Source organism: Caretta caretta, chromosome 5 (assembly GCF_965140235.1).
Source record: "Caretta caretta isolate rCarCar2 chromosome 5, rCarCar1.hap1, whole genome shotgun sequence".
In the NCBI taxonomy this organism is placed as follows: domain Eukaryota; kingdom Metazoa; phylum Chordata; order Testudines; family Cheloniidae; genus Caretta; species Caretta caretta.
In genome coordinates, this window is record NC_134210.1 from 27,133,895 (window position 1) to 27,157,836 (window position 23,942).

At 43.9% G+C, this 23,942-nt stretch overlaps 1 protein-coding gene across 3 annotated transcripts in view; it reads left to right on the forward strand.

The window, feature by feature from the left end:
- Positions 1-23,942, forward strand: part of WDR70 (WD repeat domain 70) — a 271,500-nt gene that overhangs the window by 97,603 nt on the left and 149,955 nt on the right. For all 3 annotated transcript variants that reach the window (XM_048851706.2, XM_048851709.2, XM_048851708.2), the window contains exons 8-9: positions 14,651-14,804; positions 21,656-21,732. In XM_048851706.2, coding sequence (XP_048707663.1) covers positions 14,651-14,804; positions 21,656-21,732 — 231 coding nt within the window. The remainder of the gene's footprint in view (positions 1-14,650; positions 14,805-21,655; positions 21,733-23,942) is intronic.

A 23,942-nucleotide genomic window follows, 5' to 3' on the forward strand; every position in this document is an offset into this window, starting at 1 on the left:
AAGTGCCGCATTTGTAAAGGGTTTTGGCTGAAGACCCTTAAGGATAATGAGCAGAGACTCTTAATTATCCTCATGGGGGCAGCCCTCCGCCTACAGTCCAACCCCAGGTCGGCGGAGCATATGCCGAGTGCCTCCTCTTCGGTGCGCAGCGCATTGGCGCCAAGAAAGGAGGCCAAGGACTGCCGGCACCGACATGGCACTGAACATAAGACTTCTGGCAGGTGCTGATCTTTATCTCCGGAACCCCAGAAGAAAAAGAAGCAGGAGAGAGGGCCCTTCCTAAGCCAAAGGAGCCAGCGGCAAGGAGACCTCAGCCTAGCCAGCCTACTTCGAGCCCGGCGGTTCCCAGGGGCTTGTCGACTCCTGCTCCGCAAGGGGTCCAGTTGAGTCCGGCCCACTACCATTCTCTGGACTGTCATGGCCGGGACATTCAACTCCCCTCCACTCTGGAGATCTTTAGGGCAGTGCAGAACCTTATTTGCTTGATGGTACCACCTTCTCCAAGGACGGATCAGGCACCAGTGATAACCTGGCCACCTATTCCATCTAGGTGCAAGCTGGCATTGATGTCACACCACTCCCCGTCTCCTGCACGCCACTCCCTGACACTGGCCATCCATGTGGGGGAACTGCACCAGTCCCCAGAGGCTCTGCACCACTCCTTGGCACCACCCAGTGCTGCTCCTCTGTGGTCTTATTTTTGGAGACCTCTGAGTCCTGGGCAGAGTCCTATTGCTCAGATAGGTCCAACAGCAGGAGGTCTAGATCCTGGCGACACCGCCAGCCTCCTCCGGCGCCATGGCAACCACCAGCTTTGTAGCCCTTTTGAACTTCCTGGGTCAGAGCCTGGCATCGAGATCCAGATCGGTGTCAGTCGCGTTGGCATCCTTTGATCCCCCCGCAGCAGCTGGCACCGGGACTATCTCTGGTGACTATGCCTGTGTCTCCACCTGCCCCTCTGACCTCGGCACCAATGACCTCAGCACCGGCCATCGCGGCACCAGTGACCTCAGCATCATCAGCTCACCAGCCCCACGAACAATGTGACACTCTCGGCGCCGAGGGCAGTGACCAAGGCCATGTGCTGGTGCTCTTGTCTTTGTCCTCCCCAGATGAGGCCATTGTGGGCACTTCGGTGGCCCCGCCCTTGGAGGATAAGGATAGTAGGGTCCTGCAACAGTTGTTGCGCAGGGTGGCCCAGGACCTGAGGATCCAGGCAGAGGAAGTGGTAGAGCATGCTGATCCAGTGGCGGACATCCTTGCTCCCTCTTGGCCCTCACGTATTGCACTGCCACTCATTAAAACGGTAAATGAGACCACAAAAACTTTGTGGCAGACTCCGGCCTGTTTGCCCCCTACAGCTGTGTCTGCGCCATCAAGAGCAGCCTGCAAGGAGGCCCTCATAATCTGTTTGCCTTCCTCCACCAAGGGTGGAGAATAAGTGAAGAGATGCTCATACCCCTTTAAGGGGACAAAATAGTGTCTCTCATGCCTCTTCGCTGTGCTCTGAAGATTGGGCCATTGTCTGCTGATCACTGTTACATGGGGCCAAGATCAAAGGCCCATATATAAAAGAAAGACTTAGCTATTCACGGTGGTTCTGGTTCTGAATATGAGGTAGTCATGAAGTTGTAGCCATGGGGAAAACCCAGTTGTAGGGTTTGAAAAATGGACACCTACCAGAGCCCGCAGTTGGTGTCAGAGTGACCTCAGGTAAGCTTTTTTTTTTAAAGCATATATGTAGGTTCTTTTAATGTTCTTTTTATAATTTTATCATTTTAAGAATGGATGTGCTTAGAAAGAGCTGTGTGGTAACTTGTTACTGCTGGCAGTTACACTATTTATCACGTTTGGAGAGAAAGCAAAGTGCAGACTCTAGCCTGTTTAGGTAGTCAGGCTTTCTGGGAATATCGTAGTATATGCAGGGAACTGTGCAGCCTGGAAAAACCTTGGTCAGGAGGGAGAGTGACGAGGGTCTCTGCCCAAGAGAGGTAACAGCTGGGAGCCAAAATTTTGGGACAAAATCAGAAACAATAAGGCACAAAATTAGTTGCATCCAGCAATGGACTTAAGAAGAGGTTCTATAAATACATTAGGAGCAGGAGAAAGAAGAAGGAGCGCATACATTGACTACTTAGCAGGGAAGGAGAACTAATTATGGATGACACTGAGAAAACTGAAGAGTTTAATGCCAATTTCAAGCTTCAAAAAGATCTCACAAAACTAAGTGATTGGGCAATGAACTGGCAAATGAAATTTAATGTGCATAAATGTTAAAGCAATGCACACTGGAAAAAATAACCCCAACTATCCATACAATATGATAGGGGCTAATTTAGCTACAACTAATCAGGAGAAAGATCTTGGAGTCATTGTGGATAGTTCTCTGAAGATGTCCACGCAGTGTGCTGCGGCAGTCAAAAAAGCAAACAGGATGTCAGGAATAATTTAAAAAGGGTTAGAGAGTAAGATGGAGAATATCTTATTGCCTTTATATAAATCCATGGTACGCCCACATCTTGAATACTGCTTACAGATGTGGTCCCATCATCTCAACAAAGACATATGGGCATTAGAAAAGGTAACCTTCTGGTTGCCTTCTAAGGTAACCTTTTCTAAAATTCCTCTTTATTACCCTGGAAAATTGGTGTAGTCAACTTGGACTTACAATAAGTGCCAAGAAGATTAAATGGTTTCATGTCAAAAAAGGGACAATTGGTAGTGTTGAAATGCAGCAGTGGTGAACTGCAGAACAAGCAGAATCTTAACTGTTCCATCAGGGCCAAGGTTAAAAGATGATGTGCTTTATCTACGAGTGCTGCATGGAAATTGATGAAATCCTGGACTGAAAAAACACTGTTTGGTATCGAAGTCAACATTTATCAAGCCAGTGTATGAACGGTGCTACTTTATGGTCTGTAGGCAGCGGTGGTAAATGAAACGGACATCAGACGGTTGGGGGCAGTAAAGATGAGAGTTCTTATAAGGATGGCAAGTGTAAAGTCGAACAATGTTAAGACAGAGTTAGAAGGAGATAGGATGTGAAATTGGGATTGGCAGCAATCAAAAAGATTATGATGGTGGGGACGCTGCAGAAGACAAACAGATGGATAGGGTACCAAAAAAAATAATGTAAGCACAATGAAGGTCAGTTAGGCTTATAGGCCAGTCACCGACAAGATGGTGGAACATCATATTAAGGGACATGACAAGTCTGGCCTTAATGGAGGAACAATCCATGGACAGACATGAATGGTAATGCTCTTCTGCTCCCTGTGTCTGCAAAGATGCTCTGAGTTAAGAAGAAATCTTTCTGGGTATCAGAGTTAGGCTGACTGGTCTGTAATTTCCTGGGTCTTCCTGTTTCCTGGTTTTGGAAGATAGGTATTGTGTTCACCTTTCACCAACCATATGGGACCTCACTCATCCTCTTTGAGTTCTTGAAGATAATTGCTAATGATTCAGAGATTGCTTCAGCTAGTTTCTTAAGTACTTGGCATAGTTGTACTCTACAGTTTTAATTTCCTTATTTTATTATCCACGTGGGAAATGGCTTTGTCAGAAAAAAAAAATGAGTTCAAGCATTGTGCATTCTGTCACAAACTAGACCTTTGTCCGAGATCAGCACATGACTTCTTTTTGAAATTCATTGGGTTGTTGTTCCTTGTGTGCTCCCTTCATCCCTGAAGCATGCATCAAATAAGAATGTTGATAGAAAAATCTTCTTCTTTTTATGTAGTCTCCAAAGACTCCTTTTCCTGGATCTATATTTTTGATTTCTAGTGGATTATAACCCAAACAATTGAGTTTAAAAATAAAAAAAATAAAATCCTAAATCTTGGAAAAGGATTCTTAAGTCCTCCCTTCTGGCATCTTCAGTGTTAGAGTGCAAGAAGAATGACACAGTTAACCACTAATCTTGAGTCCAGCACAAAGATGTTACATATATTTTACTATCTCTTGGGCCCTTTAGTGCTGAAAGAATCCTCAGATATGTAGGTACTTGGAATAACTTTGGATCCTTAAATCTGTTCATTCATGTAAATCTAGTTAGATCCTGTTGGATTCTTCAATAAGAAATCTTCAGTTGTTTGCAAAGATAGTTCTAGAACTCAAATACTGTTTCATCCCTGTCAAGGCAGTGAGATTTTTTCCAGGGCTTCCTCTGAGCCTAACAGGACGTAGGGTATGTCTACACTACGAAATTAGGCCGAATTTATAGAAGTCGGTTTTGTAGAAAGCGGTTTTATACAGTTGATTGTGTGTGTCCCCACACAAGTGCTAAGTGCATGTAGTCGGCGGAGCGTGTCCACAGTACCGAGGCAACCGTCGACTTCCGGAGCGTTGCACTGTGGGTGGCTATCCCACAGTTGCCGCAGTTTCTGCCGTCCATTTGAATTCTGGGTAGAAATCCCAGTGTTTGATGTGGCTAAAACATTGTCACGGGTGGTTCTGGGTACATATCGTCAGGCCCCTGTTCGTTCCCTCCCTCCCTCTCTCCGTGAAAGCAAGGGCAGACAATCATTTTGCGCCTTTTTTCTTGAGTTACCTGTGCAGATGCCATACCACGGCAAGCATGGAGACCGCTCAGGTAACAGTCACCGTATGTCTCCTGGGTGCTGGCAGACGTGGTACTGCATTTGCTACACAGCAGCAGTTAATTGCCTTTTGGCAGCAGACAGTGCAGTATGACTGGTAGCTGTCATCGACTTAGTCCTGGGTGCGCTTTTAATTGGGCGCCTGGGCAAACATGGGAGTGACTCAGCCAGGTCATTTCCCTTGTTTCGTCTTGTAGCAATTCAGTCCTACCGGCAGTGCACTGTCTTTTAACCTCCAGCCAGCAGAAGATGACGGCTAGTCGTCACACTGCACCGTCTTCTGCCGAGCACCCAGGAGATGATGATGGCTAGCGGTCGTACTGCACAGTCTGCTGCCAGCAAGATGTATAAAGATAGATGAAGTGGCTCAAAACAAGAAATAGACCAGACTTGTTTTGTGTTTCATTTTCTCCTCCCTCCCTCCTTCGCAGATTCTGGGCTCGGGAAACAAGCACAGACTGGTGGGACTGCATAGTGTTGCAGGTCTGGGACGATTCCCGGTGGTTGCAAAACTTTTGCATGCGTAAGGGCACTTTCATGGAACTTTGTGACTTGCTTTCCCCTGCCCTGAGGTGCAAGAATACCAAGATGAGAGCAGCCCTCACAGTTGAGAAGCGAGTAGCAATAGCCCTATGGAAGCTTGCATTGCCAGACAGCTACCGGTCAGTCAGGAATCAATTTGGAGTGGGCAAATCTACTGTGGGGGCTGCTGTGATGCAAGTAGCCACCGCAATCAAAGATCTGCTGATATCAAGGGTAGTGACCCTGGGAAATGTGCAGGTCATAGTGGATGGCTTTGCTGCAATGGGATTCCCTAACTGTGGTGGGGCCTTAGACGGAACCCATATCCTTATCTTGGCACCGGAGCACCAAGCCGGCGAGTACATAAACCGCAAGGGGTACTTTTCAATAGTGCTGCAAGCACTGGTGGATCACAAGGGACATTTCACCAACATCAACGTGGGATGGCCGGGAAAGGTACATGACGCTCGCATCTTCAGGAACTCTGGTCTGTTTCAAAAGCTGCAAGAAGGGACTTTCTTCCCAGACCAGAAAATAACCATTGGGGCTGTTGAAATGCCTATAGTTATCCTTGGGGACCCAGCCTACCCCTTAATGCCATGGCTCATGAAGCCGTACACAGGCAGCCTGGACAGTAGTCAGGAGCTGTTCAACTACAGGCTGAGCAAGTGCAGAATGGTGGTAGAATGTGCATTTGGACGTTTAAAAGCGCGCTGGCGCAGTTTACTGACTCGGTTAGACCTCAGCGAAACCAATATTCCCACTGTTATTACTGCTTGCTGTGCACTCCACATTATCTCTGAGAGTAAGGGGGAGATGTTTATGGCGGGGTGGGAGGTTGAGGCAAATCGCCTGGCTGCTGGTTTCGCACAGCCAGATACCAGGGAGGTTAGAAGAGCACAGGAGGGCGCGGTGCACATCAGAGAAGCTTTGAAAACCAGTTTCATGACTGGCCAGGCTACGGTATGAAAGCTCTGTTTGTTTCTCCTCGATGAAACCCACCACCGCTTGGTTCACTTTACTTCACTGTAAGCTAACCACCCTCCTCTCCTGCCTTCGATCACCGCTTGGAGAGGCAATAAAGTCATTTTTGCTTCACATTCATGCATTTTTTATTCATTCATCACACAAATAGGGGGATAACTACCAAGGTAGCCCAGGAGCGGTGGTGGAGGAGAGAAGCACCAGGAGAGGTGGTGGAGGAGGGAAGGACAAGGCCACACAGCACTTTAAAAGTTTACAACTTTAAAACTTATTGAATGCCAGTCTTCTGTTGCTTGGGCAGTCCTCTGGGGTGGAGTGGCCGGGTGGCCGGAGACCCCCCCACCGCGTTCTTGGGCATCTGGGTGAGGAGGCTATGGAACTTGGGGAGGAGGGTGGTTGATTACACAGGGGCTGTGGCGGCGGTCTGTGCTCCTGCTGCCTTTCCTGCAGCTCAACCGTATGCTGGAGCATATTGGTTTGACCCTCCAGCAGCCTCAGCATTGAATTCTGCCTCCTCTCATCACACTGCCACCACCTTTCAGCTTCAGCCCCCTCTTCAGCCCGCCACCTCTCCTCCCAGTCATATTGTGCTTTCCTGCACTCTGACATTGTCTGCCTCCACGCATTTGTCTGTGCTCTGTCAGTGTGGGAGGACAGCATGAGCTCAGAGAACGTTTCATCACGAGTGTGGTTTTTTTTGCCTTCTAATCTTCACCAGCCTCTGGGAAGGAGAAGATCCTGTGATCATTGAAACACATGCAGCTGGTGGAGAAAAAAAAAGAGGCAGTGGTATCTAAGAAGACACATTTTCTAGAACAATGGCTACACTCTTTCACGGTAAACCTTGCTGTTAACATTACATACATAGCACATGTGCTTTTGTTCCAAGGTCGCATTTTGCCTCCCCCCACCACGTGGCTAGCCCCCCCCCCCCCCCCATGGCTAACAGCGGGGAACATTTCTGTTCAGCCACAGGCAAACAGCCCAGCAGGAACGGGCACCTCTGAATGTCCCCTTAAGAAAAGCACCCTGTTTCAACCAGGTGACCATGAATGATATCACTCTCCTGAGGATAACACAGAGAGATAAAGAACGGATGTTGTTTGAATGCCAGCAAACATACATTGCAATGCTTTGTTGTACAATGATTCCCAAGTATGTGCTACTGGCCTGGTGTGGTAAAGTGTCCTACCATGGTGGGTGGAATAAGGCTGCCCTCCCCAGAAACCTTCTGCAAAGGCTTTGGGAGTAAATCCAGGAGAGCTGCAAATGCCAGGGCAAATTAGTCATTAAACATGCTTGCTTTTAAAACATGTATAATATTTTAAAAGGTACACTCACCAGAGGTCCCTTCTCCGCCTGGCAGGTCCGGGAGGCAGCCTTGGGTGTATTTGCGGGGGACTGCCTCCAGGTCCAGGGTGAGAAATAGTTTCTGGCTGTCGGGAAAACTGGTTTCTCCGCTTGCTTGCTGTGAGCTATCTACAACTTCATCATCATCATCTTCCTCGTCCCCAAAACCTGCTTCTGTGTTGCCTCTATCTCCATTCAAGGAGTCAAACAACACGGCTGGGGTAGTGGTGGCTGAACCCCCTAAAATGGCATGTAGCTCATCATAGAAGCGGCATGTTTGGGGCTCTGACCCAGAGTGGCCGTTTGCCTCTCTGGTTTTCTGGTAGGCTTGCCTCAGCTCCTTAAGTTTCACGCGGCGTTGCTTCGGGTCCCTGTTATGGCCTCTCTCCTTCATGCCCTGGGAGATTTTGACAAATGTTTTGGCATTTCAAAAACTGGAACAGAGTTCTGATAGCACGGATTCCTCTCCCCATATCGTGATCAGATCCCGTACCTCCTGTTCGGTCCATGCTGGAGCTCTTTTGTGATTCTGGGACCCCATCATGGTCACCTCTGCTGATGAGCTCTGCATGGTCACCTCTGCTGATGAGCTCTGGCCAGCGTGGCAAGCTGCAGGTGACCATGCAAACAGGAAATTGAAATTCAAAAGTTTGCGGGCCTTTTCCTGTCTACCTGGCCAGTGCATCTGAGTTGAGAGTGCTGTCCAGAGCGGTCACAGTAGAGCACTCTGGGATAGCTCCCGGAGGCCAATACCGTCTAATTGCGTCCACAGTACCCCAAATTCGACCTGGCAAGGCTGATTTAAGCGCTAATCCACTTGTCAGAGGTATATTAAGGAAATCAATTTTAAGAGTCCTTTAAGTCGAAAAAAAGGGCTTTATCGTGTGGACGGGTGCAGTTTTACATCGATTTAACGCTGCTAAATTCGACCTAAACTCCTAGTGTAGACCAGGGCCTAGCCCCCATTCTCTTTTCCTGGGAAAGCATCCATTTCTGCTCTTGAGGATCAGATCTTTCAGATGTAGCCTCTACTCAACTCTGGAAATTCCCTAATTTTGGTTGTCTTCTTACAGGTCCAAGTAGACTCTACTACTGTTGTTGAGCTCTTGTTCGTGTACTTCTAAGTTCTGACTCTCTTGGCCATAACAAGGATGAAGTTTTTTGAACCAGGATGTAATTAATCTGGACTAGAATTTGACCAGGACACCCAGGTTCACACTCCAGATCTTGGATGATGTGCTCTGGTTGCATAAGTCCCTTAGCTATTCACAGTCTTTGTACTTGGGTTTTCCCATCTCCTTGGAGGTTTGCTTATGTTTCTTTTGCTCCTTGGCCAACTATCTAGAAACGAAAAAGGAAAAAAAAATATTTCAGGAATCTCCCTTTTCATTCTTCTCAAGGAGAAAATAGTTTTGTGACTAAGGGAAAATATTCTTCAGGCTGCTTGTCTGATAAGCAGTCAAATGTCAGTGATATAAGTAAAGAGGGAGATGGTTTTTCCATTCTCTCCTCATCTCTTATCTCAGAAATAAGGCCAAATTTCATTTCCTTCATCAGTGTGGACATTGGCAACTTTGTAGATATTAGTTTTGTTTGGTTAGAGACTATTATGATTTATATTGTCTGTATTACAGTAACATCTAGAGGTTCTGGGATTGCGGACCCATTATTCTAGACACTGTATGACTACATAGTAAGATAGTACCATCCCTGAAGAATTTGCAAGTTAAGTATAGAAGATAGAAAAAGGATGATGGAAAGGATTTATCCTCATTTTACAAATAAGTGCTTTTGAAAATGTTACCCTTATTTTTTGTATCTGTCCCATTTTCAAAAGTGACTTAGGAGCCTAAATGTCTGAGCCACTGTAATGGTCCTCGGGGTCTGGTTGGGGAGTGTGGCCTAGTGGTCATGGCCACAACCCCTGACTGCTAAGGGGGTTGTGGGGAGGGGAATCCAGGCCCTCCCATTCCACCGGCTCTGACCCAGTGCCCTTTGGGCTACGAGTAGTCTGGCAACCAAGGCTGTTTAAGGTTGTCCTTCCTGGGCCTCTTCCTCTCATCCCCGTCCCCCCAGGGATCAGCTCAGTCAAAGGCCTTCCCCTGGTGAGGAAATCCAAACCAAAAGAAGTAAGAGGGAGTTACTAATGTCCAAGGTCCACAGGATACTTCCCTCTCTGGTTGCCTCTTGGGTGGGTCCTCCCTTCCCTCAGGGAGGGCCCCTTTGGGCAGCTGTGTCAGAGCCTTCAGGCTTCCCTCTGCTTTGTGCTGCTGGAGCTGTGGGCTGCAGGTCTGCCCACCTCCAGCTCTGCCACCCAAATGAGCTAATTCCCTGCCTTTTAATTCCTCCATCAGATGGAGCATTTGTTGCAGGTGTGGTGGGGAAGGGCTGGCAGAGCTCAAAATAATCCCTTAACCCCTTGTTGCCCATTGTGGGGTTTGTACACCTGGTCAGTCACTTCAAGTAAGATTTTCAAAAGTGCCTAAGTGACTTGACAAAGGTCCCACAGAAAGTCTGTGTTATATCTGGGAATTGAACCCCAATCTTTATGGCCCTAGTACTATGCCTTAATCACAAGACACTCCCTTCTCCTTGGCTAAACATCTCATAAACCATTTAAAAGAACGGGCAGTACATTAAAGTGGAAACTCTCTCCTATGTAGGCAGCTCTCATTCTTGTTTTATTCCATTTCCTGTGAACTCTAGAGTCTTATTTTTGTACAATTATAATTCATCTTGCAGCTATTGTAGCCTATTAACTTCTAGTTCAAGCATTTTCAATTTTTTTACAACCTACATTAGAAAAGATTCCACAGATAAATGCTTGATCTTAAAAAAGAGTCGTCTGTGATGTCCACAATAAATGAGTCAATGTTCATTTTCCTGTATCTGTCTTTTTAAAAAAAGTCTTTTAATGAAAAACCCATTACAAGAACACAAATATTTATGTGAATAAACTTGAGTATCGCTTGATTATATTCCTGTATCCTCCTTCATTCCTCATCCCCTTACCCTCCCTCATCCCCTTACCTCCACCTCAGGTATAGATTTTAAAGTCTTTGAAGCAGGGATAATTTTTAAATGTCTATAAAGATCCTACCACACTTTTTTGAGCATTAAAATAACTATCCTCCAGTATTTGCTTTTATGATACTTAAGGCTACGATTTAATCGTGGGTATTTTTAGTAAAAGTCATGGACAGGTCACAGGCAGTAAACAAAAATTCATGGATGACTGTCCATGACTTTTACTATATACCCCTAACTAAAACTTGGGCATGGGGGCCACAGGTGCTCTGGGGAGGAGGTTGTCCGGGGCACCACAGGTGCTGGGAGAGGTGGCCCAGGACCCCGCTGGTGCTGGGGGTGCGGACTGGGCAGCGGCGTGCGGCCCAGGACCCCCATTGGTGTGGGGGGGTGAGGGGCGGGTAGTGGCACATGGCCCGGGACCCCTGCTGGTGCTGCGGGGGGGAGGGGGAGGGTTGGCAGGGCTGACAGGGGCTCCCTACCCAGCTCCACATGTCCCTGCAGCTCCTAGGTGGTGGAGGGGCCAGGGGGCTCTGCGGACTGCTCCTGCCACAAGTGCTGGCTGTGCAGCTCCCATTGGCCGGAAACCACAGCCAATGGAAGCTGAGGGGGCAGGGCCTTTGGGCGCAGGCAGCGCGCGGAGCCCCCTGGCCCTCTGCCACCTAGGAGCTGCAGGGACATGCCAGTGAGAGCCAGGGAGCCCCCCACACCCTCCAACCCCTACCCCGGAGCCCCCTCCCACACTCCACTCCCAAACTGCTGCTGCTGGCTCAGGAGCTGCTTGGGCAGCCCCTGAGTAAGCACTGGCTGCTGCAGAAGTCACAGAAAGTCACGGAATCTGTGACTTCTGTGACCTCGGTAACAGACTCGCAGCCTTAATTATACTTCATTAACATTAAACATACATATTTAATTGGTAAGAGAATAAAATGTTAAACTTCCAAAAATAAGCATTATTATTATTTTATATATAATTTTCATTTTCCCCAAAGACAGTAATTTATTGTTGGGTAAGAAAGAGTTTGTGAGACAAAAAAGTTTCTCCTATCTCCTTTTCACAATTGCTATCATGCATAGGTAACCTGCCTCTTCAGAGTCTACCATGTCATCCTGTAGCTGCTTAAAGTATTAAATATGAGCATGGAGGCATGCTGAACCTTCTTTGTGGCCTGAAATTTGTACTTCTGACTATGAAGTAGTATTCTGGATATATTAATGTCCAATTTTTATTAAAACTGAAGGTTTGTAATGATTTGGCAGCAAGTCTAGATTGTAAAAGAGTGCCTTTGAAGTGATTTTTGGCTTTTGCATCATAAAACAAATGTATAGTTTTTTTCCAGAGATTCTTTGTATGCAAAACCTATGCTTATTTTAAGTTGCTGTTAGGAGAATTAAATACAGTTACTGTTAATAACTAACCCTGAGCTAGTGGATTTACAGTGGGGAAGAGGATCAGATAAGTGTTGCCACAGAAGGGCATTGCCTCATGGACCATAAAATGCTAAATTAGTAAGTGACAGATTGCTTTCATGAGTTTTCAGCAAAACCTTAATTGTGCATTAATTTCAGTGATTTATTCAGCTTCTTTTAAAGGTAGGAGAAAAAAATACGTTGTGTTGAATCAAAAGTACATTCTCTTCCATCTGAAGGAGGAAACCCCATAGACACATGAATACGTATTGCTTGAAAAATTTATCACAGGCTTAATAGCCAGAGGAACATACCTAGTTCCCAGAGGCTGCAGTGAAAGATTTTTATGTGGGGAGGAGGCAAGAGCAGAGGCTAGGGCAGTGGTTCTCAAACTAGGGCCACTGCTTGTTCAGGGAAAGCCGCTGGCGGGCCGGGCCGGTTTGTTTACCTGCTGCGTCCGCAGGTTCGGCCGATCGCGGCTCCCACTGGCCGCAGTTTGCCGCTCCAGGCCAGTGGGGGCTGCAGGAAGGGCGGCCAGCACTTCCTTCGGCCCGCGCCTCTTCCCGCAGCCCCCATTGGCCTGGAGCGGCGAACCGCGGCCAGTGGGAGCTGCGATCGGCCGAACCTGCGGACGCAGCAGGTAAACAAACCGGCCCGCCAGCGGCTTTCGCTGAACAAGCGGCGGCCCTAGTTTGAGAACCACTGGGCTAGGGAGACAGCTCCCTATTGAGAAACCCAGTCCCCAGTTGCTAGGGAGGATGTGAGGAGTTTTAGAATCATAATCTATTTTTTGTCAAATGCTGAGCTAAGAAGATACTGAAACTACGTTAAGAATAGATATAGGTATCTCCACATGATAACTAATTGTTGTCTCATTAATGGAGTCCTTCCCACCAACTTGAAATTTATCCTGGCCACACTCTTGGAATTGCTCTTTCTAAGTAGCAAGTATTCATGACTTGTTTTATAGATTGATCAGCTTTATTCTGCCATGTAAATTTGACCCAGGATTTTGTATTGGGCACTACAGGAATCTATGTACCTTAGGAAGAAAGTTTCTTGGCGAAATAGAAAACTAAATGTAAAACTTGAAGCAATTTGGAGCTTATTTCTTAAGTCACATATCCTTGACCTTGCATTTTTGTCAGCAGTAAATTAATATAACAGTAGAGATAATTTCTGTTTTACTTGAATGGTTAATATAACAAGATCATTCTTTACTCTCATCCTCTAATCACTTTGGTGACGTTATTGTGGTACTGTGCAGCAGAAAATATTGCAGTCAGTGCTCAGTATTGTTTCCAGGTGCAATTACTTAGTATTTATTAAAACAAACTCTTCTTATACACACACATTTTGCGCATGAGGACTGAATTTAGCTTTGAATGTGTAAGCTGAAGGGAGGCTTATCCACTTCTACGAACAGCTGCAAGAACTTGTCCCTTAGATCAATGGCTCTCAACCTTTCCAGACTTTTGTAGCCCTTTCAGGAATCTGATTTATCTTGCGTACCCCAAGTTTCACCTGACTAAAAAACTACTTGCTTACAAAATCGGACATAAGAATACAAAATTTCTTCCGTTCTAATTTTGTTTGTATGAAATTTTAGTTTGTACTGACTTCATTAGTGCTTTTTATGTAGTCTGTTGAAAAACTAGGCATATATCTAGGTGAGTTGATGTACTCCCTGGAAGACCTCTGCTTACCTCCAGGGATATGTGTACCTCCGGTTAAGAACTACTGTCTTAAATGGAACAGATACAAAATGGTGACCACAAGTTTGTTTGAGAATTGATTCCCATCGTACAGTATCCAGTGAATTCTTAGCTGTGTTCTGGCACGTGTTCCAGCTCTTGTATTAATCAGCTAGAGGGCTTGGTTTGGGAGATGGGTCCTTTTAGGGTTTTTTTATTTTTCCTGAAAGTTATGCAATGGCACCAATCCTTCTCCTTCTTTTCCACCTTTGTATACCAAGTTTTGTGCTTGGGTTAAAATCCACATTCACTTCCTTGTGAAACTTTGTTGCTTTTGATGTTTTGTTTTGTTTTGTTTGCACCCCATTATGGAGTTGCAATAGCAGTTTCATAGTTAAACTTTGTAACTAGTTCTTCATTCTAAGATTTTTTTTTTAACATCTCCTATTAATCCCCTACTATTGGTCTTTCGGATTGCTGTTGAAAACACAAGGAAAAAGGAGTTTGAACAAAAAGAAAAAGGTTTGTTTAATGTATCTAAATTTACACTTACCTTGAGCTAACTTAGGTGGACTAGGTAATCTTTCCTTCTCTGAACACCAGGTTCTCCTTTCAGCAAGGCACTGCTGTCTGTATAGAGATATCCAGAGATATGTATCAAGCCCCTCTGGCTGGGTCAGCTTGCCTCCCTTGATCCAGGGATCATCTGTACCCTGAAGAGACCTACCTCTTGTGACACCTATTCTACTGTTACCTGGAGTTACAAAAGTACCCTTTGATAAATATGTTTGTCCAAAAGTAAAATGTATAATACTCTGTAAATGTTATTATGTAGGCAATCAGGTAGGCACAACTCATGCAAAAAAATTTCTCTCGCTGCAGGCATAGCCTCTAATCCCTGCATATTAGTTGTCTCATCGAAATACTATAGATATACTATATGTTTATTTTCAGAGCATTTATGTTTTAAGGATTTTCTCACCTCTGATACATCTTCATTTTAAAATTGGCTTAAGGTAATTGTATTTAATGAAAACATATTTTGTGTTTTCTAATTTTTTTCAGTCACCAAATCAAATCTTTACAGTATAGCAGCACGGGGGATGTCATTCTTGTTGTGTCTGGTAACTCTCAAGCTAAAGTTCTTGACAGAGATGGCTTTCCAGTAATGGAATGTGTTAAAGGAGACCAGTACATTGTGGACATGGCAAACACCAAGGTAAGTTAAGAAACACTGAACTTTAAATTGTATTGTTCTATACTGGTATAGTTGTCTTGTACTTTGATTTAGGTTATTTATTGTTCTGGTGATAGTCCTTGATATAAAAACATTTTGTTCCCTTCCAAGCTTTCCGTATAACAGTGGTGGCAAAATTTACTGACCCTCTGAGGTGCATACAGCAATCTTTAGAAGTTCAAGAGCTGGGTCTCGGGGCTTCAGCCCCGCTCCTGAAGCATGGAGTCTCGGCAGGCACGCCCCACGGGGCTGAAACCCTGATACCCCTCCACTGGGCTGAAGCCAGAGGTGGTGCATGGTGGGGCACATGGGGTTACTGGCCTCCCTGATTTTTGCTAAGGTTTGCTGGTTCTTCTTAGTCACATGGTACTGCTGAGCCCTCTCCCTGCATGGCAGTGGCTGGAGCTGACAAGCTGGGAGCTGTGGCCATGAGGAGAGGCAATAGGAAACACCTGGGAACTGCAGGGAGCGCTGCTGCGGGTAAGGCGGGGGGACATGGCTGAGGAGCGTGACTCAAACTGTGAGGGAAGACGAATATTTATATTGTGCCACACCGCCGCCCTCCCCTCCCCTCCCCCCACCGCCTCCCCAGCAGGCTCCAGTTGTCTCTGGCAGAAGTCCTTAGCCCCACCACAGAGCAGAAGCCCTGAGCTCTCCCCTGCCCCCCAGTCTGGTAGATGCAGATCAGTTTTGTGAATAGTTTAAAATTAATAACTTAAGTGTAATGCTAAAATCTACCACTCAGATTTGTGATAAAATTGCCTTATTTAGTGCTTGTAGGGCTGACTGCCAAGTAACTAGCCTAAGTCCTGTATTACTTGATGCTATTCATATCAGAACACTATTTCTTTTGGCTAGCAGAATGTGTATAAAGCCGTATAACATTAACAGCTGTTTTGGTTCTTGTTTAATTAAAAATAATGCAGATTTTTTATCTTGTAAAGTTTTGAAACCTCACTATATGATGGTCTTACAATCAAAGTGCTGGAGTAGTTATGCTGTCATATTGACTTTTAGGTATTTGTTCCCTGGTAATTTTTTTAAATAGTTGCTAAAACTGTCTCCATAATAATTCTTAAAAACAATCTGAAACAATTTCAATTTTAGTTTTGCAGGTGTGGTTTTAAAATTTTATGTAATATTATAGGAGTCCTTTGTTCTCTTCAAACTTATTTAATAAGCTTGTGCCAACACTTCAAACATGTCAAACTAACTATCTTTTTTAGGGAAAATGCCTTTATCCAGTTCCTTTGTGTATTTTAGTTTGCTTATTTTTTTCCCGGTCTTTTCTCGAAATCTTGTTTTTTGCTATAGAATATCAGTGGTTTAAATTCTGGTAAAATGTCCGCCAGCAGATATTTCCATCTTGAAGAAATGGGTCTGTCCACTCTCCCCTTACAAATTATCTTTTATGAAAATACATTCTGATCCAGTTTCAGATCTGCTTCAAGGATCTAATTATATTATTTAAAACTCTCCATGCATTAGACCGAAAGGTGACTCAAGAGCACTCTATTCCCACAACTCACTCCAACAGGGAGTGGCTGATACAGCTCAGGGTGAAACTTGTAGACCATGGCATTTTTGGTGAAGGACACTTGGCTGTGGAAATCCCAAGCACTATAGATCAGAGTGAGCTAGAGTCTTGTCTCCTTGTCTGGGTAGATTGTTCCATACTTCCATGAATTAAGTGATGATACAGTCTAGAGAAACTTAAATCTTGAGGTGACTTGCCATCATGTGAGAGAGAAAAGACAAATGGAAGAAGAGTGACAGGAATAATTGAATTCAAAGGCACAAGTAATCTAGTAAAAAAAAAAGGAACGAATAATTGTGTTTTGGGGGAAAATGGTGAGGGAGTGAACTGTAGGGTATATATTGAAGTTTTCCTAGCACTCTCAGTAACATTTAATGTAACAGGGTCAGGTTGTATTTTCAGCTCTGCCCCCGACTCTTTGTGAGCCCCTGGCCCCTCACTCCAGGGACCCATGCCAGCTACTGTGCTGTTCCGTCCTTAGGGCTCAGCCTGTCTCAGTCCTTTCTTCTTCCACCTTTATATATAGGCCCAGATATAGCCCAGCCCTCTTCAATTAGCTGGATTGGGTTCACCTGCTCCAGTACAGGGGAGCTGAACTCGGCCTACGCACAGAGACAGCTACCTTGTGACAGCACTATGAGACCCATGCACTCAGTGATGATTCTCTGTTTTATAAAAAGAAAAGGAGTACTTGTGGCACCTTAGAGACTAACCAATTTATTTGAGCATAAGCTCTCGTGAGCTACAGCTCACTTCATCGGATGCATACAGTGGAAAATACAGTGGGGAGATTTTATATACACAGAGAACATGAAACAATGGGTGTTACCATACAGACTGTAACAAGAGTGACCAGAAAAGGTGAGCTAATACCAGCAGGGGGCGGGGGGGAGGGGAAACCTTTTGTAGTGATAATCAAGGTGGCCATTTCCAGCAGTTTACAAGAACAGTAGGAGGGGAAATAAACAAGGGGAAGTAGTTTTACTTTGTGTAATGACACATCCACTCCCAGTCTTTATTCAAACCTTGGGTAAAGTAGGTAAAGTAAAACTATTTCCCCTTGTTTATTTCCCCTCCTACTGTTACTGTAAGCTGCTGGAAATGGCCCTCCTTCATTATCACTACAAAAGGTTCTCTCTCGCCATTCCGCCCCCCCCCCCCGCTCTTCTGCTGGTAATAGCTCACCTTTCCTGATCACTCTTGTTACAGTCTGTATGGTAACACTCATTGTTTCATGTTCTCTGTGTATATAAAATCTCCCCACTATATTTTCCACCGTATGCAGCCGATGAAGTGAGCTGTAGCTCACGAAAGCTTATGCTCAAATAAATTTGTTAGTCTACAAGGTGCCACAAGTACTCCTTTTCTTTTTACGGATACAGACTAACACGGCTGTTACTCTAAAACCTGTCTCTGTTTTATAGTTACATTTTGAGACCTATCAGCGAGTTTTTAATCCGTTTAATGTGTGCCATGTTAATTTTATATTCTAGTGTTCAATCAAAATATTGTGCAGAACTAGTCAAATGCCTTACAGAAATATGTCTATAACATCAACACTATTGCTTTTATCACTCAAACTTGTAATCGCATTACAAAAAAATCAAGTTAGTTTGATCAGACTTTTTTTCATCATAAACCTATGTTGATTGACATTAATTATATTCGCAAAAAGAAAAGGAGTACTTGTGGCACCTTAGAGACTAACCAATTTATTTGAGCATGAAGTGAGCTGTAGCTCACGAAAGCTCATGCTCAAATAAATTGGTTAGTCTCTAAGGTGCCACAAGTACTCCTTTTCTTTATGCGAATACAGACTAACACGGCTGTTACTCTGAAACCTGTCATTAATTATATTACCCTCCTTTAGGATTATAGAATATCAGGGTTGGAAGGGACCTCAGGAGGTCATCTGGTCCAACCCCCTGCTCAAAGCAGGACCAATCCCTAATTTTTGACCCGATCCCTAAATGGCCGCCTCAAGGATTGAACTCACAACCCTGGGTTTAGCAGGCCAGTGCTCAAACCACTGAGCTATCGCTCCCCCTTTAATTCTTTATTGATGTGCAGTTCCAATATCTTGCTTGGAATGGATGTCAGACTAAGGCCTATAATACCCAGGTCATGCTGTTTACCCTTTTTAAATCTTGCCCAGTGTTCCAAGACTCATTAAAAATCAGTATTTAAAGTCCAGCAAGCTCCTCAGCCAGCTCTTTTTAAAAATCTTTGCATGCAAATTATCTGGACCCTGCTGATTTTAAAATCTCTAACTCCCCCAATTTATTATTGGAATGGAAAAAGTATCATCATCACATGTCATATGTCTACATGAACTGTTTTTCTCTAAATACAGAACAGAAATATTTATTGAACACTTCTGCCTTTTCTACATTATTTTTGATAATTCTACAGTTTCCATCTAGTAATGGATCAATACCATTGTTAGGATTTTTTTTGTTCTTAATAAACTTAAATATATTTATTATACTGTAACTCTGCTGGCCATAATTTCTCCTTGTATATTGATTGTTTCGTATTTTAAAAAAGCATCCAACTTGATGGTTGTGTATTACATTATTGGTATGAAGAAAAGGAGTGCTTGTGGCACCTTAGAGACTAACCAATTTATTTGAGCATGAGCTTTCGTGAGCTACAGCTCACTTCATCAGATGTTTACCGTGGAAACTGCAGCAGACTTTATATACACACAGAGAATATGAAACAACACCTCCTCCCACCCCACTGTCCTGCTGGTAATAGCTTATCTAAAGTGATCAACAGGTGGGCCATTTCCAGCACAAATCCAGGTTTTCTCACCCTCCACCCCCCACACAAATTCACTCTCCTGCTGGTGCTAGCCCATCCAAAGTGACAACTCTTTGCATAATCAAGTCGGGCTATTTCCTGCATAGATCAAGGTTTTCTCGCATCCCCCCCACCCCCATACACACACAAACTCACTCTAAAGTGATGATGAAGATGTCATCAATATAGCGCAAGTAGAGTAGGGGCTTTAGGGGACGAGAGCTGAGGAAGCATTGTTCTAAATCAGCCATAAAAATGTTGGCATACTGTGGGGCCATGCGGGTACCCATAGCTTGTAGACTCCCTCCTCAGGCCCTACGCTACCAGCACTCCCAGCTACCTTCGAGACACGACTGACTTCCTGAGGAAACTTCAATCCATCGGTGATCTTCCTGATAACACCATCCTGGCTACTATGGATGTAGAAGCCCTCTACACCAACATTCCACACAAAGATGGACTACAAGCCGTCAAGAACACTATCCCCGATAATGTCACGGCTAACCTGGTGGCTGAACTTTGTGACTTTGTCCTTACCCATAACTATTTCACATTTGGGGACAATGTATACCTTCAGATCAGCGGCACTGCTATGGGTACCCGCATGGCCCCACAGTATGCCAACATTTTTATGGCTGATTTAGAACAACGCTTCCTCAGCTCTCGTCCCCTAAAGCCCCTACTCTACTTGCGCTATATTGATGACATCTTCATCATCTGGACCCATGGAAAAGAAGCCCTTAAGGAATTCCACCACGATTTCAACAATTTCCATCCCACCACCAACCTCAGCCTGGTCCAGTCCACACAAGAGATCCACTTCCTGGACACTACAGTGCTAATAAACAATGGCCACATAAACACCACCCTATACCGGAAACCTACTGACCGCTATTCCTACCTGCATGCCTCCAGCTTTCACCCTGACCACACCACACGATCCATCGTCTACAGCCAAGCTCTGCGATACAACCGCATTTGCTCCAACCCCTCAGACAGAGACAAACACCTACAAGATCTCTGTCAAGCTTTCTTACAACTACAATACCCACCTGCAGAAGTAAAGAAACAGATTGATAGAGCCAGAAGAGTTCCCAGAAGTTACCTACTACAGGACAGGCCTAACAAAGAAAATAACAGAACGCCACTAGCGGTCACCTTCAGCCCCCAACTAAAACCCCTCCAACGCATTATTAAGGATCTACAACCTATCCTAAAGGATGACCCAACACTCTCACAAGTCTTGGGAGACAGGCCAGTCCTTGCCTACAGACAGCCCCGCAACCTGAAGCAAATACTCACCAACAACCACATACCACACAACAGAACCACTAACCCAGGAACTTATCCTTGCAACAAAGCCCGTTGCCAATTGTGCCCACATATCTATTCAGGGGACACCATCACAGGGCCTAATAACATCAGCCACACTATCAGAGGCTCGTTCACCTGCACATCCACCAATGTGATATATGCCATCATGTGCCAGCAATGCCCCTCTGCCATGTACATTGGTCAAACTGGACAGTCTCTACGTAAAAGAATAAATGGACACAAATCAGATGTCAAGAATTATAACATTCATAAACCAGTCGGAGAACACTTCAATCTCTCTGGTCACGCAATCAGACATGAAGGTCGCTATCTTAAAACAAAAAAACTTCAAATCCAGACTCCAGCGAGAAACTGCTGAATTGGAATTCATTTGCAAATTGGTTACTATTAATTTAGGCTTAAATAGAGACTGGGAGTGGCTAAGTCATTATGCAAGGTAGCCTGTTTCTTCTTGTTTTTTCCTACCCCCCCCCCCCCAGATGTTCTGGTTTAACTTGGATTTAAACTTGGAGAGTGGTCAGTTTAGATGAGCTATTACCAGCAGGAGAGTGAGTTTGTGTGTGTATGGGGGTGGGGGGGATGTGAGAAAACCTTGATCTATGCAGGAAATAGCCCGACTTGATTATGCAAAGAGTTGTCACTTTGGATGGGCTAGCACCAGCAGGAGAGTGAATTTGTGTGGGGGGTGGAGGGTGAGAAAACCTGGATTTGTGCTGGAAATGGCCCACCTGTTGATCACTTTAGATAAGCTATTACCAGCAGGACAGTGGGGTGGGAGGAGGTATTGTTTCATATTCTCTGTGTGTATATAAAGTCTGCTGCAGTTTCCACGGTAAACATCTGATGAAGTGAGCTGTAGCTCGCGAAAGCTCATGCTCAAATAAATTGGTTAGTCTCTAAGGTGCCACAAGTACTCCTTTTCTTTTTGCGAATACAGACTAACACGGCTGTTCCTCTGAAACCTGTCATTATTGGTATGAAGGACTGTTATTAAAAGACTGTCCATTTTACGTACAAAATAATTGTCAGTAAGGAATATGGTTAATAGTGCAGGTTATTTTAGGTGGAGAGCCTGAAAAATGAGGGGAAAGTAAATGTCTATTTGAAAAATGTGTTTGCTGTAGAATTTGGTTCTCATGTTTTTATGTTTTTCCAGGGTCATACAGCAATGCTTAATACAGGCTGTTGGCATCCCAAAATAAAAGAAGAATTTTTGACTTGTTCCAATGATGGGTGAGTATAGGTTCATGTCAGTACTAGAATGTTTTGGGGGTTTGTCAGCTTTTGCATTTTAGGACCTCCATGTACCTTCCCCAGTTATAACTTGGTTGCAAACAGTCAATTGTGAACTTGTTTGTTGAGATCTGGAAGCCAGTGTAAGACTTGTCTATAATTTGGCTTCAAGAAGAGTTCATTGGTTTGTCTACATTCTTTATTTTTGTTAATATTATGGTGCTTTTGGTGATGACATAGTAGGAAAAATATATGGATGAATATACTGTAATATATTTCAAATTAGAAAAATGTAAAAATGAGCCCCCAAATGTAGTCATTTTCACTGAGTGGCTGGATGTCTCAATGGAATTGTAGGAGGGATGGCACAACCTTTCACTTCAAAGTCATAGGTTTGAATATGCCCCAGGTAGGTACTAATTAATGTTACCATTTGACTGCTGTCCAGTAGACGATTGGAAATGAATTTGTGGTCTCAGTCTTGATCCTAGTGGACAAGTGTCCAGATCACAAAAATCAGTGATGTTTGGCACTAATTTACATCCTTCTTGGAACTTTAAGCAGTGAGGCCAAGAATTAAATGGGCATGGAGACTTAAATATACTGGTACCATTGGTCTCCCCAGTGCTCAGGACTGAGGGCAGTGAAGGAAGTTTGCATTGCTGCTTCCTTGGCTTGTTTATAATCTCCTTTGTAATTAAACAGAAGATTCTGGTAACCTGTGCCTTCAATATGGCACTTTTCAAAATGATAAAAGCATTGTATCAACACTACTCACCCACACCCTTCCCTCCCCCAGTGAAACCTAATGCTCCTTGTTGGAAAGTTCACACAGTTTGATGGGGAGAAAAGAAGGCATGTGTACCAAAAAATAACATTTTAAACTACTAGAGTTTTTTTAACTTACAGAAAATAAACAAAAGCATTGAAATCACATTTTTCAGTTCTTAGACAAAAAAGTAAAGCAAAAATTTCTCTGCTATATTCAGCTATATTTCTGAAGTGAAAGGATTTTAAAATATTTTGTTTCTCTTGTAAACACAAAGGGTAGACAGTTTTACTGCTCTACCACTTTAAAATTCAGTACTTTTACTTAGCTGAACAGTTTGTAGATAGCGAAAAATAAATTAAGAAATTATGTACTCTCAAGACTGTCTAATTTTGTCTGCATAAATATATGCTCAGCAATTATACCAAATATGGATTCAATGGCTCTCCCGTGCTTAAATTGCTGTGAATTAAAAGGGTTTGGTCAAGTGAGTAAAATATAAACAATGCTATAAATGGATGTGTAATTATATTCTCAGAGACACCAAATGGCTGACATTATAAGAAAAGTATTTGAAACCATCTAGCAAACTTCCCATTTCCGTTTAGGCTAGCAGCAGTTTTCTCCAATATGTGGATGTGCCACTTTAAAAGTAACAATTGGCACTTAATGTTAAATCCGCAGAAAAGCTTTTATAGACTAAAGAACATCTTTTGTCAGGAGAAAATTTATTTTTCATGTTAACAAACACAACAAAGTGTCCATAACTTAGGCAAAAATTATTCAGACATTATCCATGCTGTAGGAAAGAAGAGTCTATGACAGTTTAGATAAAGTATGTGTTTATGAGGTCATCTGTTTCTGCAATATTATCACTTGAAAGAACTGAATATTTAGGAGATACAATTACTAATTTAAAGAGACTAATTCTTGTAAGTCTTGTTCATTAGTTTCACTGTTTGAAGGTTTCTTTAGTAAACAGGATTTTAAGCATATATTTCACTGTGGAGTAATGGCATGTATTATGCTAATACATATTAGGTGAATTTCTGGCTTGATTGAAGTCAGTGGGAGTTTTGCCACTTCAGCAGGGCCAGGATTTCACCCACTGTGATCAGGTGGGTAACCTTCATGATTACAGTTTGTGTCACAGAATGGACAAGAGGAAGAATGGTGATGAAGAAGTAAGAAAGAGGTCACTGCAGTCTTCTCCAGAATTAAAAAAATAATTACTATAACGTTTTTCTTTAGTGATTTCAGAAAGTTTTTTTTATTTGGAAAAATAATTTCAGGATCGTTGTAAAGATTGTGGAGCAAAGACACTTAGAGCTAAGCAGAGAAGTAGGTAGCCTCAGGCAGAAGCAGTCAAAAACTATGCTATTGGTTTGTGCATGCTAGAAACCATTTTTTCCTGAATTTTAAATGAAACCGTTATGGGAAA